Source organism: Tyto alba, unplaced genomic scaffold (genome assembly GCF_018691265.1).
Source record: "Tyto alba isolate M040663 unplaced genomic scaffold, T.alba_DEE_v4.0 Super-Scaffold_14, whole genome shotgun sequence".
NCBI lineage: Eukaryota > Metazoa > Chordata > Aves > Strigiformes > Tytonidae > Tyto > Tyto alba.
Genome location: NW_024881276.1, coordinates 15694830 through 15709163, shown reverse-complemented (window position 1 = coordinate 15709163; position 14334 = coordinate 15694830). Strand labels below are relative to the sequence as shown.

At 42.4% G+C, this 14334-nt stretch overlaps 1 protein-coding gene across 11 annotated transcripts in view; it reads left to right on the top strand.

Moving 5' to 3' along the window:
* The first annotated feature begins 8 nt into the window (after positions 1-8).
* The window catches only part of KLHL15 (kelch like family member 15), a 29899-nt gene continuing 15573 nt past the window's right edge, over positions 9-14334 (top strand). Inside the window, exons 1-5 of one of the 11 annotated variants that reach the window (XM_042788356.1) lie at positions 9-64; positions 704-974; positions 2448-2544; positions 4252-4374; positions 13375-14086. In XM_042788356.1, the coding sequence (XP_042644290.1) occupies positions 13382-14086 (705 nt within the window). In that variant the 5' untranslated portion in view covers positions 9-64; positions 704-974; positions 2448-2544; positions 4252-4374; positions 13375-13381. The other 10 variants (XM_042788360.1, XM_042788359.1, XM_042788362.1 and 7 more) reach the window with 10 other exon arrangements.

Sequence of the window (14334 nt, the reverse complement as noted above, 5' to 3'; positions counted from 1 at the left end):
GAGCGGGGGGGGGCGGGGCGGGGATGGCTGGCGCCTCGCGCCTGCGCCTCGCGCCTGCCGCCGGGTAACGGTCGTGGGCTGAGGGGGGTGCAGGGCTGCTGGCGGGGGGGGGGGGGTGTTCCCTCTCGGGTGAGGGGGTGGCTGGTTAAAACGCACTGGTGGGGAGTACGCGCGGGGCGGTCTTGCACGCAGGTTTCGGTTACTGCCGCAGGACAAACGTCTGGGGAATCCGCTTTTCGAAGTGTTTCTGTGGAAAGGGGATGGTCTTTTGTCTGCGATAGGACGGCTGGTTACTCCGAGCTGGTGCTGCGTGTGTACTCCATGTGTAAAATGCTGCCGTTGCTTCGATAGGGTAATCGGGATGGGGACCGAGTTTGGTTGGAAGATACACCAGAGAAAAAAAAAAAAAATCATCCTGTGTTTATGGCTTATGCATCAACATTTGTTGATGTATGTCTTAACAGCATAGCTGTGTAGGTTTATTTGGGGCAATGAGTGGGTGTAATGCAGAAAGGAAGATGGGAGTAAAATTGTAACGAGATATGCTTGTATGTACTGGAGATGAGCATATCTAATTTCATGCCTGATCAGCTTATCTGCTCGAACAGTAAAACATCACTATACCTATGTTAGTAATTGCTGTTGGCCATCAGCCTGATGAGATTTTGAATTTCAACTTTTCTCCTGTTCCTGTCTTTTGTAGGCCGAGTACTTAGTGTTAGGGAGACCACATGGATATAAGACTCTGCCACAAGATACGAGTAGCTTGAATCTTCTGTACCAAACAACTAAAAACCCCACCAAATGTGTGCTGTTTTCAGCATTTATGGGTACAACATAAATGCTTTAAAAATTGAATAAAATCCCTGATCCAGTGATGGCAGCCGGCTTTGAAGTTCGAGACTAAATGCCAAATTCACAGTCCTTCCCTGTGGGAAATCAAATTGACTTCTCCTCAAGAAAACTTCTTAAAGGTATAGAGGAAGTTGCTTCTAATAGGCTTTCTTCTATGATCAGAGAAACTGGTTTCAATGTAAGTAACCAGTTATCTCAAATAAATGCACATTCATCATCAGTGGCTTTGCCTGCTGTAAAACATGATGGTTCTCAGATTTTACCTGGCTAACTGCTTGGGTCAAAAAAACAGGTTTGGAGCAGACAACCATGGGATTGAAATGTGGTGATGGAAATCTGGGTGAAACTGGTATGCCTGGTTTAACAATGCTTGTAACCTCCCACTTTCACAAATACTACTATTTTCATTCTTCCCTGATATGAGAGTTAGGAGTGAGTACTGCTGGGTATACTTAGAGCAAATACATTGCCAGCATTCTTGTTTTGAAGAAATTAATATGAATATGTGGTAAGAAAATTTGAAGTATGTATAATGGTGTTGGTCATGACAAAATGTATATTGTCTTGCAACCCAATAATTTTACACATTGCTCTGGAAAATAAATTTTCGTATTAATCTTTCATCAGGACACATGATGTTTTCAATTTTTTATAAAATATCTCTCTTCTGGGAAAACCATAGATGCTTATAACAAAGATACACAAAGTATAGTGGAACATGATGCAATACTTGGTTGTAGTTGCCTCGACGTCCAGCCATGTATAGTCACTCTTCTATGAAAATGAACTGAAAATACTAGACTCTGTAGTTGCTTAGCCGTTTAAATTATGCAATAATGCAGTGCAGTGTAAAATTATGGAAACAGTTTTTGTCACATTTGCATCAGCATTTAGAAAAGATTTAATTCTTGCCAAGAACCCTGTCAGGAATTTGAAAAAATAAAAATACACAAATTGTTGCTCCTATTTTAACAATGAAATTATACATTTTCCATATTCTGAGATAGTCTTGTTACTTTGACTCACTGTATTTGGAAATATGTGTAGTAGGAAGAAAACCAAGAAAAATCTAAAGACTGCAAATTAAAGTCTTTCTAAAGTAGTTGTCATTAAAGTCTAATTAAACTAGATAAAAACATTTCTAGGAGTTGTCAAGTATGTTATGTATATGTATAAATTAAATAAAGTTTAAAATGATACAAATTAAATGGGAAATAGTGTATTAATATAACTCAAAAACCTATGCCCAGAATTTTATTAGTTGCAGTATTCTCATTTAAGACAGTGAGAACTACTTAGTAACTGACTTTGTTCAGAAGCCTAAACCAGAGGGCTCAGCCCAAATCTCTATGTGTATTAATATTAACTAAGATAATGTTAATAGTGCTGGTCATTGTCAAGGGCCAAAATTTAATAGTCTCACATTTTTATTTAGGAGATTAGAATTGAGACATTATTAACATAATTTGATTTTTCTGTAGAGGTAAATGGTCCAATGTGAAGGATAAAGGGATGGGGGTGTTTTTTTGTGCTTTTCAATGTTGAGAATAAGTATGTGAAAGCTGCTGGGCTTTTTTTTTTTTTTTGGCTAGGTTTGAGGTCCTCTTCGGTGGCAGTGTGTAGGACAGACCTGAAGATCATCTTGTGCCTCAGCTTGCCACAAACTGTGAACAGCAACATGACAGTCAGGTAAAACCAAACCAGTGCCGCTTAGCTTTTTCCACCCTCGCTGGCCTATGAAGGTCAGAAGTCTGGAGAGGGCAGAAGGATACATGAAGTTCTGGTTGTAGCATTTCTATGTACAAGAGATTTACTTTCTAGTCCAGTTTTTCTTTGCTGAAGCACGAGATGTGAGTGGGTACGTGCTCGGTGCAGCAGAAGACATATCCTATGAATAAGGGAGAGAACGTCTTTCCTTTGAGACTTAGGCGGCAGGAACTGTAGCTATCTTGGCAGAGTCAGTATGTGAAGTTCGGTTGTTTCACCGTAAGTGCACAAGTAACAGGTTTAAAAGAGTGGCTGGGGAGATGGGGCAAATTTACTGCACGGGTAAGCGGATGAGCATGAACTTTGCTGAGCAGAGAGAGGTCAGGCCGCTGGGATGAAGGAGTGAATGGGAGCAGGTTGATTGTAGCACGGAATCGGCGGGTGGTGTGGGAGCAGTAGGAGGGCAGCTGAAGGGAGTGGGAATAGCAGCGGGAAGTCTTTTGTGAAGCAGCCCGTGGAGTAGCTGGCTCATTGTGTGCAACTGTGAAAGGTGGGAAGGACATTCAGCCCGGGGGTGGCAGCTAGAGAGGAGGTACCCCCTGGTTTTATAAACCAAGAATGGGGTGGGGGTGGTAGCGAGAGGCTGAAAATGGGCCGTGAAGGGGATGGGAGCAGCAATGAATGGGGAGAGGATGGCAGCGTGTGGCGGGGGGCATAGACGGTGAGGGGGGCATACGGCGCAGGTAGCGAATGTGTGGGGGTGGCAGTGGCAAGCCAAAGGTCCGCGTAGTTCACCTCTCAAAAGAAAGTCGGAGCTCGCCAGGCAGCGGCAAGATGCAGAAAGTGGAGAGGCGATGTTCGTGGCGAGGCAAAGCCCTGTCCATCCCGCGCGGGGCTGCAGCTCCCCGTGGCCGGCGGCCCTGACCCGCCGGGCTCCGGTGAGCCGGTTCCCGCGGCGGCGGGGAGGGAGCTGGGGTCCGCCTGCGGCACCGGCAGCTGGCCGGGTGTCGGGGGAGGAGTTCAGCAAGCTCTTGGCAGGGGTTACACCCCGCGGGGCTGGGGAAGGGGCCGCGGTTTGCAGGGGGGTGGAGGAGAAACACCCCGGCCGCCTGCGGATGAGCGTCCCTCCGAGCCAGGCGCGGATGAGGCTTGTCGGTACCGCTGCCCCCAGCCCTGCGCGGCCCCCGCTGGGCTCCGGTAAGGGGCTAGGCTTCCCGGGGCGTGCCTGGTCGCCCGGTGTGCGCCGGCGGCAGGCTGACACGGCAAGGGGCAGGGAGGTGCCGGCGTGGGACAGGGCGAGGGTTGGCCAGCGGGGCCGGGCCGGGCCGGGCCGGGGCGGGAGCGCGGCGGTGGCGGCCCGGGCAGCCCCCTCCGCCGGGCCCGCAGGTGGCGGCGGAAGTGACGGGCGGCGCGAGGTGCCCGTGGCGGGGAAAGATGGCGCCTGCGGCCGTGCTAAGCAGCGCAGAAGGTAAACAAGTGTGAGCGGCGGGGGGCGGGCGGGAGCTCAGGGACCCCGCGGGCCGGGCCGGGAGCGCCGGCGCCCGGGCGGCGCGGCGCGGCGGGGGGCGGCTCCCCACCTCCCCCTGAGCACGGACCGCGGGGAGGAGGGAGCCCAGGATCCCCCCTTCCTCCTCCTCCGCCTCCTCCTCCTCCTCCCGGCTTTGCCTCAGCCATTGCCCCTCTCTTCAGACCCCCGGCACCTCCCTCCGCCGCCGCCACCACCGCCGCCCCCGGCTTTATGTTACACAGAGGCCCCCCTCTCCGCCGGTCCAGCGGGAGGAGTCGCGTCTTCAGCGCCGCCGCTGCCGAGAGGTAGGTGAAGCCGCCGCCGGGATCCCCCGGGCCCTCCCGCCGCTGCCTGCCCTAGCGCGGGCGGCCCGGGCCCCCTCCCGGCCTTCGGGGATCCGCCTTCCCCGGGGGCGGCGGGTAAGGCCGGGTGGGCGCCGCGAAAGCCGTGCGCTCCCGCGGGGCGGCCGCAGCCCCGAGCCGGACGCCGTGGGCTCCCGCGGCGACGCGTCCGTGACTCCCAGCCCGCCTGCCCCCTTCGTGGGGGAGCGCGGCCCCTGAGCCTGCGCTCGCAGCGGGGTGGTGCGAAACGTGTCAGGCAGGCGAGCTGAAGTCGGTCATCTGAGTTCCTACCCCGAAAATGGCAATTTCCCCATCAGGGGAGAAAAAAGTACTTGTGAGCTGAACGAGCAGGCTGCTGCCCAGGATTGGTACTAGAGCTTTGACCTATTCGGTAAACACTTAAAAATCGCCTAAAAATTTAAAGTTCTTATTTTGTTGTTTTGGGGGGTTGTTTTGTGTGGGTTTTTGTTTTGGTTTGTTTGTTTGTTTTGTTTTTTGTCCCCCTCATTTAGAAGAATAGGGAAACTATAAAGCTGTTACTGGATAAAAGGGTAGAACTACTGAAGTCTGGCTTCCTGTTGACTTCTTTGTTGTGTATACTTGTCCCTAAGATAGTAACCCAGCTCTTCCACTGTTATTGCCCCAGTTCACACTCAGATCTCCTCAGCATTACCGCCATGTGCCAACATCCTTTCTGTTTTTTTCCTTCCAACACCTAGCCAACGCATTTAATTTCTACCACATGTCTATAAACTTTCCCACTGTCACTCATCTCCTTTCACTTTCCTTAATTATACCCTATGGCTGGTTTGGATCTACACATGTGTTGATTTGCCTTTCAGCAAGCAAAGCAGAACAGATAACTGTTGAGCTCACACTGGAGGCACTGGATCTTTTTTGATTATCTAGCTGCCAATTTTGGGGAAATCTGTAGAAATTTAGTATGTTGGAGACTTCTGTCTTTCTGAGAAATGAGGTTGACATTTGGCAATCAAGTCAAAAGCTGTGTGTCATGAACAAAAGGCACAATCTCATTAATCTCATTTTCTCACTAGATGCTAAAAGTATTAACTAAGCAATAAATATACAGATAATAAAAAAAGACATTTGTAAGGGATAGTTCAACTATCTTAATTTAGGTTAAAATTATTTTTACCAATATAGTTTAAATAACACTTGTAACTCATTACCTTTTTATTATGCTAAAAATTCATGTGATGAGAGTCTAAAAAAGTAGGATTAGATTTTTGCTACTAAGAAATACTTCACTTGCTACTTTTCTGTATAAAATACACCATTATTGGTAAGTATCTTCACACTGAGAAAATCACTAATAATAGTTTTTCCGTACATTTGGAAAAATTAATCATTATAGAAGCCACAAATATATATATATGGAATGTTGGCACTTGAGATAGAGCAGTCCTGTGCACTTTGAGAGCAGTGGTAAATCTGTAGTTTTCAACAAAGCCATCTTTTAACTCTTAAGTATTAGTGATAAAAGTTTTTCTGGTTAAAGAAAATTCTCATTCTTACAGATATATTAAAAATATTTTATATTGGGCGTCTGTTCTGGTATCAGTAAATGTACTCGGAAGAGCATTGAGCTGAGCTTGCTCTACGTTTGGGAGTATATTTTTCTGTACAGGTGTAATGATGCAGTGATCTTTTAGCTAAATGGTTTAAAGTATCAATGTGAAGTGCAGTTACATCATCTGCATAATGGACTAATATGATGATAAGCTAATGTATATCTCACTGATGTTAATTCATGAGACAGAAGCAGAGTTTATATGCAGTTAGGTGAAGTTAAACTGGTCAAGTAACTACAGCTGATGCATATGTCTGGCAGTCTTAAAATGCTTGTCAAGCATGTACTTTCATCAGAATCCTTCTGATAGTCATCTTAAAGCTTAATTTAAGGGCTGAACTAGGGAGCATATTTTATTCTCTGGTGGTTAGTGTTGTAAAATAGGAAGTTTCTGACATATAATCAATTAGTATTCATCTGAATTGAACATATGTGAAAACTATACTCTTCAACAGTATTTTAAAGCAAAAGAGTTCTGATTTGAGGATGAGAGAGTTGGGGTTGTTTGGTCTGGAGAAGGCTCTGGGAAGACCTTTCAGCAGCCTTCCAGTACTTAAAGGGGGCCTACAGGAAAGGTGAGGAGGGACTCTTTATCAGGGCATGTAGTAATAGGACAAGGGGTAACGGGTTTAAACTGAAAGAGGGGAGACTTAGAGCACATGTAAGGAAGAAATTCTTTACTGTGAGAGTGGTGAGGCACTGGCACAGGTTGCCCAGAGCAGCTGTGGCTGCCCCCTCCCTGGAAGGGTTCAAGGCCAGGCTGGACGGGGCTTTGAGCAACCTGGTCTGGTGGGAGGGGGGTTGGAACTAGATGGTCTTTAAGGTCCTTTCGCACAGAAACCATTCTGTGATTTTATGATTTGTGTGTCTGTGTGTGTGCGTGCTTGTAACATTTGGACCCTTCTGTGCAGAAAGACTAAATTGGCTTATAGTGTAAGTTTTTAGGAACAGAGAGCAGCATGAGCTTGAGAAGCCTATCCATTATGAATACATGCATATGAGAGCAACAGTACATCTGCTTGAGTTAGAGGTTTCTCAAGCAGAAAATGGAACAAACCACTCTTTCATAGTACTGTACTCTATGAAGATAGCTAAAGACTACTCAGCAGGGTCCTAGCATACTTAGAGTGATGTATAAACATACTGAGCTGACACACAGTCCGTACAAGTTTCAGTGAGTTTGGCTATAACTAGTTGTGTTAATGCTTTTAGCATAACCATAATGACCTCGGAGACAACTGATATGTTATAAAAGTGCCACTGTTACGAACTGGTGCAGGTCACTCAGAGGTGGCAACATAGGTAGAGATTGGAAAAGGAGCTGTCATGGTCAGATGCGTGCCTGTAAGAAATTCTTCGTGCAGTGTGGGCAGTTTTCAGGAGTACCCAAGTTTTAATTTCTAGAGTTCCAGCAGGCTGTTTCCTCTTACTGGCAGCAATCAGTGAGCTCCAAACTCCTCTCTTCTAAAGTAATGCAGTTGTTTTGGGAGTTCTCAGCATGACTTGGGTGAAGTCTTTCTTGTGAACCTATGGATGTGTTTAAGATACATTGTTTCCCAAACTTCACATGGTAATTATAAAGGAATTTAGGTAAAACACAAACAAACTTGATGTATTTCTGTTTCCTACATTTGCAAGTGTAGCAATGGAAAGTTTCATTATCCACTGGTTACTGATCAGTCTCGCTTTTACATTGTTCCTTCTGTTGCTGTTAATGGAAGATTCTGATGAAAAATCATGGTTCAGGCAAGGTTTAAGTTTCAGTGTCAAACCGTGCAAACAAATATTTAATTTGGGGATAAATTATTTATATTGTGTAAATGTATATTTATACACTCATTGCATTCTCGCTCATTGCACTACACTGCACTCAAAAGCCTGGTTTTTAGTGATGAATATGTTCGGTTGTGAATGTTTTGCTTGTATGTGCGAATGCCTGTGTGTGTTATATTTTCCATAACTGTGTATAACATTTTACTATGGAAAAATATCTTATTTGTGCAGGAAAGTGTTTGTTTTCACAAAATTAGGGTCAAAGACTTCTGCTCAAAGCAGTCTTTGCTATGCACCTCACTAAATAAAGCATATGTAATTGCATTTAAATGCAAATTTTAAAGCCTGCTTTTGATAGATAAAAGGAATGGGATAAGTGGAATAGATGATTGGATTTTAAGTTCTATTTTAATACTTTATGTAGCCAAAGTAAGGTTCTGTATGTCTGGCAAAATATCTTTTCATGTAACTCAACAGATATGGTGTTCTGTTATGTGAAAATTCATTGTTCAGCTGTGTTCACGTAGGTGCTTTCTCAGAATTTCTATGAGGTAGGTAGAATGAACAAGTACTTCATAATCTGTGAACAGAGGAACTTGCTAGTTCTGTCTCAGCATCTCAAGTGAGTTATTAAGGAACAGCAGTAAAGGAAAGCAGAAATCTGCCTTTCAGCTGGTGTGCTAGAGTTGGTATTGTCAGTACTTTCATAGAAGGATACATTTCTGTCCACAGAAGGTGCACATAAGCTTACATATTACGTAAACACACTTACTTAAAGGGTACTTTTTCAGGAAGTGCTGCTTTTGGATAGATTTTTAAATCAAGCAGGGCATGAGCCAAAAGCAGGTCTTCCTTCTCAGTAGCCTGTACGTTTAGACTCCATTTCTTCTGCTTGTGACTAAGAGCCTCAGACACCCTGAGGAAAGAAGGTTCTCCTTGTTTAGCAAGAAAAAGCAGTCTGGAACAGGGTTTTCAGACTTTTATTACAGCTGCGGAATAAAGATGAGAAATCAGTGTTCCAAGTAAGTGCTTTTACAGTCACAGCAGAGTAGACTCTATAATGCATTGTGTGCTAAAAGAGGAAGAAATGTCAGAAAAAGCTAATAAGGTTAAGCATATTTCTTTTTAGGCTTTTCAGCAGAGAATCTTACTTCCTGTGCTGCATTATACTGATCAGCTCTAGTATGCGCAGAACAATGCAGAATGTCAACTTAGATCTTTTTCTTTCCCCTTTATTGTTTATGCATTGGAATTTTTTGTTCTAGTTTTCTTATAGACCACTGTAGGCTACGTGTCTTCCTCAGGATTAAGTGTGCTATTGTGATTTGCATGCCTGAAGAAAATCTAACTCCAAAAATTGTGCATTTTTATTGAAAGTATGAAAAAAAATCGTGTTGTTATTGTCCTCTGGGAAATAAGCTGCAGCATTTGAATAGTGCATAGAATTACATCTAAGATTGCAAGTGTGTGTGTGGGAGGAATGGCATAGCTATGCTTTAGAAAAACGACTTCATTTGAGAGTATTTTGTATTGCTTTTTTAATATTTGAACTACCACATTGCTATTTGCTTTTGACTGAGGATGTTAGTTATAAAGATTTTTACCGGTTGATCATAATATGCATTTAGCTATCTAGCTTCCCAGTTTCATTGCTATTTTAATCCCCTTGTGTATTTGCACCGGCCAATACATTTTTGTGCTATAAAGAAAAATATGTCTGCTGATATTATGTGTGGTTTTATGCCAAAAAAGGGTATTCACTCCTTTTATTTAATGCAGGAAGACAAGTAGTCTTTCACTTTTCACTCATAGAATTCTGAAGCGTCTTTAGATTGTGTTATGGAGAAACCTTACTGGTTTTGTCTCTACTTAAATAATCCATTAAATATGCTGTCTGATGTTTGGGAAGAAAAATATTTTGAGATTGAAAACTGTAGATTTACTAAAAATTAATGTAAGCAGGGATGTGAAAAGAAGGATCAAGTGACATAAACTCACACATTTAAAAAACATTCTGAAATAATAATTTCAGAGTGTTGACCATTTTGTTACCATTGTAGAGTTTTGCAGCTGACTTCTGGTTTTAATATATTTTTATGGAATAGGCAGTTTTAGGGAGATGTGAAAATTGGAACCCTGAAAGATGTTTTAAAACATGCTGGGGTTTTTAAAATGTATTTTGGTGATTCCTCCCACCTTATGTTTTGATAGATTTAAAATTTGAAAGGTAATAAGTAGCTTATATTTGATTTTTTTTTTTTTTTTTCACGTATGTCTTATTTCTATTTAATCAGAATTAAAAGGATGGTTGCCAAAAAAACATAAATCAGTGCAGTCTCTATGTAAAAGCAACTTGATCACAGAATCACAGACTAGCTGATGTTGGAAGAGACCTCTGGAGGTCATTTGGTCCAACCCCGTTAGCTCAGCAGGGCCACATAGAGCTGGTTGCCTGGACACTCTGATGCTGTTTTTGGGGTTTTGTGTATTTTTTACTTGTTTTGATCCTTATAAGGAACACTGGAGGTGTTCCTCTGGACTTGGTGCATTTACCCTTTACTATTTGTCCCTGCTTACCTTTACTTGCCAACTTTCCCTTTTTGCTTCTTTGAGGGTGATGAAAGAGGCCTTTTAAAGCAGTCCTATATGAAAGTTAACTTCTCTCCTTTTATTTGCAGAGTACCTATAATGTAATTATCTTTCTTAAATTAAGGGGAATACCTTAGTATGTGTTTAGAGCTTGCTGGTATTGTTCTTCTATGTTGTTCACATACACAGTAATGTATGTACTCTTTTAAAGAAATTCCTTCCATGAGATTGCCACCTGTATGATGGAAAATCCCATTATTTTCAGATTAATATATTTTGCTTCAGTCACCCAGGGAAAATTGCTTCATTTCTGGCTTTCTTTTCAACTATATTGTTGTATTATTCTGTTTGTTTCACATCTACAAATTCCAACTGTCCTGTCCCCTCTCTTCCATTGAATTTGGAATTGAAGCTGAGGCATATGTCTTAGCTGGTCTCCCGAAGAAATGTAATTTACACAGTTGTACTGTCTGAGAATCCTAGTAACCTTTGAACCTCTTGGCCAATTTCAAACAAGACTGAGAGATAGTTGCTGCAAGTTGCTGCATATTTTGTGAAAATGGGTGGCCCTTTTAAAGGCAAATGACAATTAAATCTCTTAAATAGGAAAGACTGAAGTATGAGCTCAACTATTATTAAACATTGGAGACCTGGGGGTGGGGAGGGGGAAGTGTTACAAGTGCTCTAATGAAAGGAAAAAAAAAGCTAATATTAGTGTTTACCTTTGCTTTCTAATTGGACTTCTGATATAAAATAAAAATCCTGAAAAGTCAGGCTCTTTGCTTCCTCTTCACTTTGTTGCTTCTTTTTGAGGTGCTACAAGTTAGTAAAGTAAATCTTTCCTTGTCTGCTTTTATGCAAGAATTAGCAACAGCTAGGAAAATATTTGATGGTAATTTTTCTTTCTGGTAGGCACGTGCTGTGTTCAGGAATAAGGGACTCGCACTACAAAGCTCCAGAGCAGTTTGCATTTTCTCTCTCTTCAGTGACATTGAGGGGAGTGGGCTATCGTGGATACTGGTGAGAAAGTGACTGGACTGTCAGCTTTGTTCTCTTGCTGCTGCTCTTACTTTCAGGAATTTGAATTTTGTCATGAGGCCTTAATTTTCATGAACACTCCTGGCACCAACTCTGTTGTGCACAGAACCTGTCAGGCTTCAACAGTGTGGGAGCTGTGCTAATTCCATGAGGTGTGGCTACAAACACCCACTCAGAATTTTAGTTTTGCATAGACAAAGAGTATCTCCAGTTTTGTTTTCCAGGATGTGTACTCATGAATTACGGAGAGGAGACGATTATCTGTTGATGGAGTCTTAATAAAATACATTCCAGTTAAAATGGCAGCAGTCAGGACGTGGTGCTTGAGGGAGTAACATGGTAACTGCTCTCTGAAGTTGTGAAACCTGGGCCAACCTAGGGTCACTTATGGGTCCATCTACTGATGTAAAGTTCTATCGCCTTGAAAATTAGCAGTTTTTAAAATGTGTTGATGTTGGTAATTTTTAGCTTTTAATGTAGGTTACCAGTACCAAAATATTATTAACTTTAATTGTTATAAGAAATTCAGGGTTAAATGCACGAATAGCTGAGTGAATGTTGCAGCGTAATTTAAGGTGGGATAAAGTGAAACAAAAATGGTTGAACCAATTCTAATAGCTGATTAATGCCTAACATTCTTCTCTGTTACTGTTCACATGTGATGTCCTGCCTTTTGCATGAGGTTGGTTCTTGTGCCATACCCCCTGCAGTGTCGAGTCTGAAGTCAGCTCACTGAGAAGCAGAAAGCTCTTTGCTTTTGAGTTTTTGTGTGTGCTGGGGGTGAGTGGTGTGTGTCATTGTTGCCCCCCGCCCCACACTTCCTTGGTTCATTTTTTTTGCCAGGTTTATGAGTTGAACTGGCTTTCCTGAGCAGTCCAATAAGCCCTGGAAACGGCTCAAAGTAGGCAGCAGGAGCTCAGAGCCTAGAATTACAGAGGGAAAAATGGAGTGTGCTGTTGACCTTTGACTAGTGATAAATTGCTAGATTGGTTCAAGCTGCCTTGTGCAACTTCACTCTACCTAAACCCAAGGAAGTTGAGCAAGATTCTGAGAAACTGGATTTTGAATAGTTTTTGTTATAGACTCTTACTGAATATTTATATTCCTTAACTTTAACAGGGTAGGATCCTGCTAGTCTTTAATTTATTTCTGTCTTATTTACAGTTCGACTGTAGCTTGCGTGTAAGTAACACTACGCATCTGCAGATGTTCAAATGTTTAATAAGCAACAAAGCTTCACTAAACTCAGCATACAGAGTATTATTTATTGTGACCTAATCTTGTCAGTGCTTCTTGTTGCCTTCGTATATTGCACTTTATAAATCTCATCGCCTAATTAATCTCTATAGTAAGAAACAAGGGGGGGGAAAAAGGGACTATGTTGTTATAGGAGAAGTGAGACACACAAACTTAAATAGTATCTCTGAAAATGTTCAGTTTCCTGGAAATAACTTTGAAGTAAATTGACATATATTTTTAAAGAGACAGATTTTTTTAGGTTATACCTTGTACACATCTACTGGAGTTTGTTTCTGAATTTTAGAAAGTTTGGCTTCTTTTCTGAAATCTTTGATATTCAGGAGTTGGGTGTTTTACTGCTCCCTTGAGATAAATTCTTCAGTAATACTGAGGTGGGGAGAGGAAGAAAACCATGACAACATTTTAGCATTAAGTATTTATTATCTGACCACTAAGTAGCTTGGAGTGAGGAATCACATTGGCAGTATTGCATAGTTATTCTTGTTCATTACCCTTTCTTTAATATAAGAATATTTTGGGGGGAGAAATATGTAAAGTTTGTGGTTTGTTTCTTAAGTTGATTTTTCAGCTGAAGAGAAAACAAAAAGGATGGTAAAAACTTAAGTCCTAAGTAAAGAAGTTTTGGTTAGGATTTATCTGGTCAGGAAGGGCTTGTGATATGTTATTAGAAATAACATTTTTATTTTTTTTTATTTATTTTTTCTTCCCCCCAGGTGATTCATGGCAGGGGACGTGGAAGGGTTTAGCTCCTCCATCCATGACACCAGTGTCTCTGCTGGATTCAGAGCACTGTATGAGGAGGGATTGCTTCTTGATGTCACACTTGTCATTGAAGACCACCAATTTCAGGCCCATAAAGCACTGCTTGCCACCCAGAGTGATTACTTCAGGATTATGTTCACAGCTGATATGCGAGAACGAGATCAGGACAAAATCCATTTGAAAGGTCTGACAGCTACAGGCTTCAGTCATGTCCTCCAATTCATGTACTATGGAACTATTGAACTGAGTATGAACACTGTTCATGAAATCCTTCAGGCTGCCATGTATGTCCAGCTTATAGAGGTGGTAAAATTTTGCTGCTCTTTTCTCTTAGCTAAAATCTGCTTAGAAAACTGTGCAGAAATTATGAGACTTCTGGATGATTTTGGTGTAAACATCGAAGGAGTCAGGGAAAAATTGGACTCCTTTCTGCTAGAGAATTTTGTGCCACTCATGTCCAGACCTGACTTCCTTTCATATCTGAGCTTTGAGAAGCTCATGTCTTACTTGGATAATGATCATCTGAGCAGGTTTCCAGAGATAGAGCTGTATGAAGCTGTTCAGGCCTGGCTGCGCCATGATAGAAGACGCTGGAGGCATACGGACACCATCATTCAGAACATCAGGTTTTGTTTGATGACACCATCCAGTGTTTTTGAGAAGGTTGGTGCATTTGAAAAGCAATAGACAGGATTCATCATTTAGCTAGGGCAGCATGCCATGAAATAGGTAAGATTCACAAACCTATTAGGAGGAACAAAAAGATAGCATTTATTTTTCTAATAAACCCTTAGAAGACAAACATCTAAAAGTATTGTTATCTGTTTATTAGGCAATAATATGTACAGTGGCTGGAGAACAGGTAGGTTTACAATACATATTTTGAAGTGACTTTCTATGGAAAGGACATT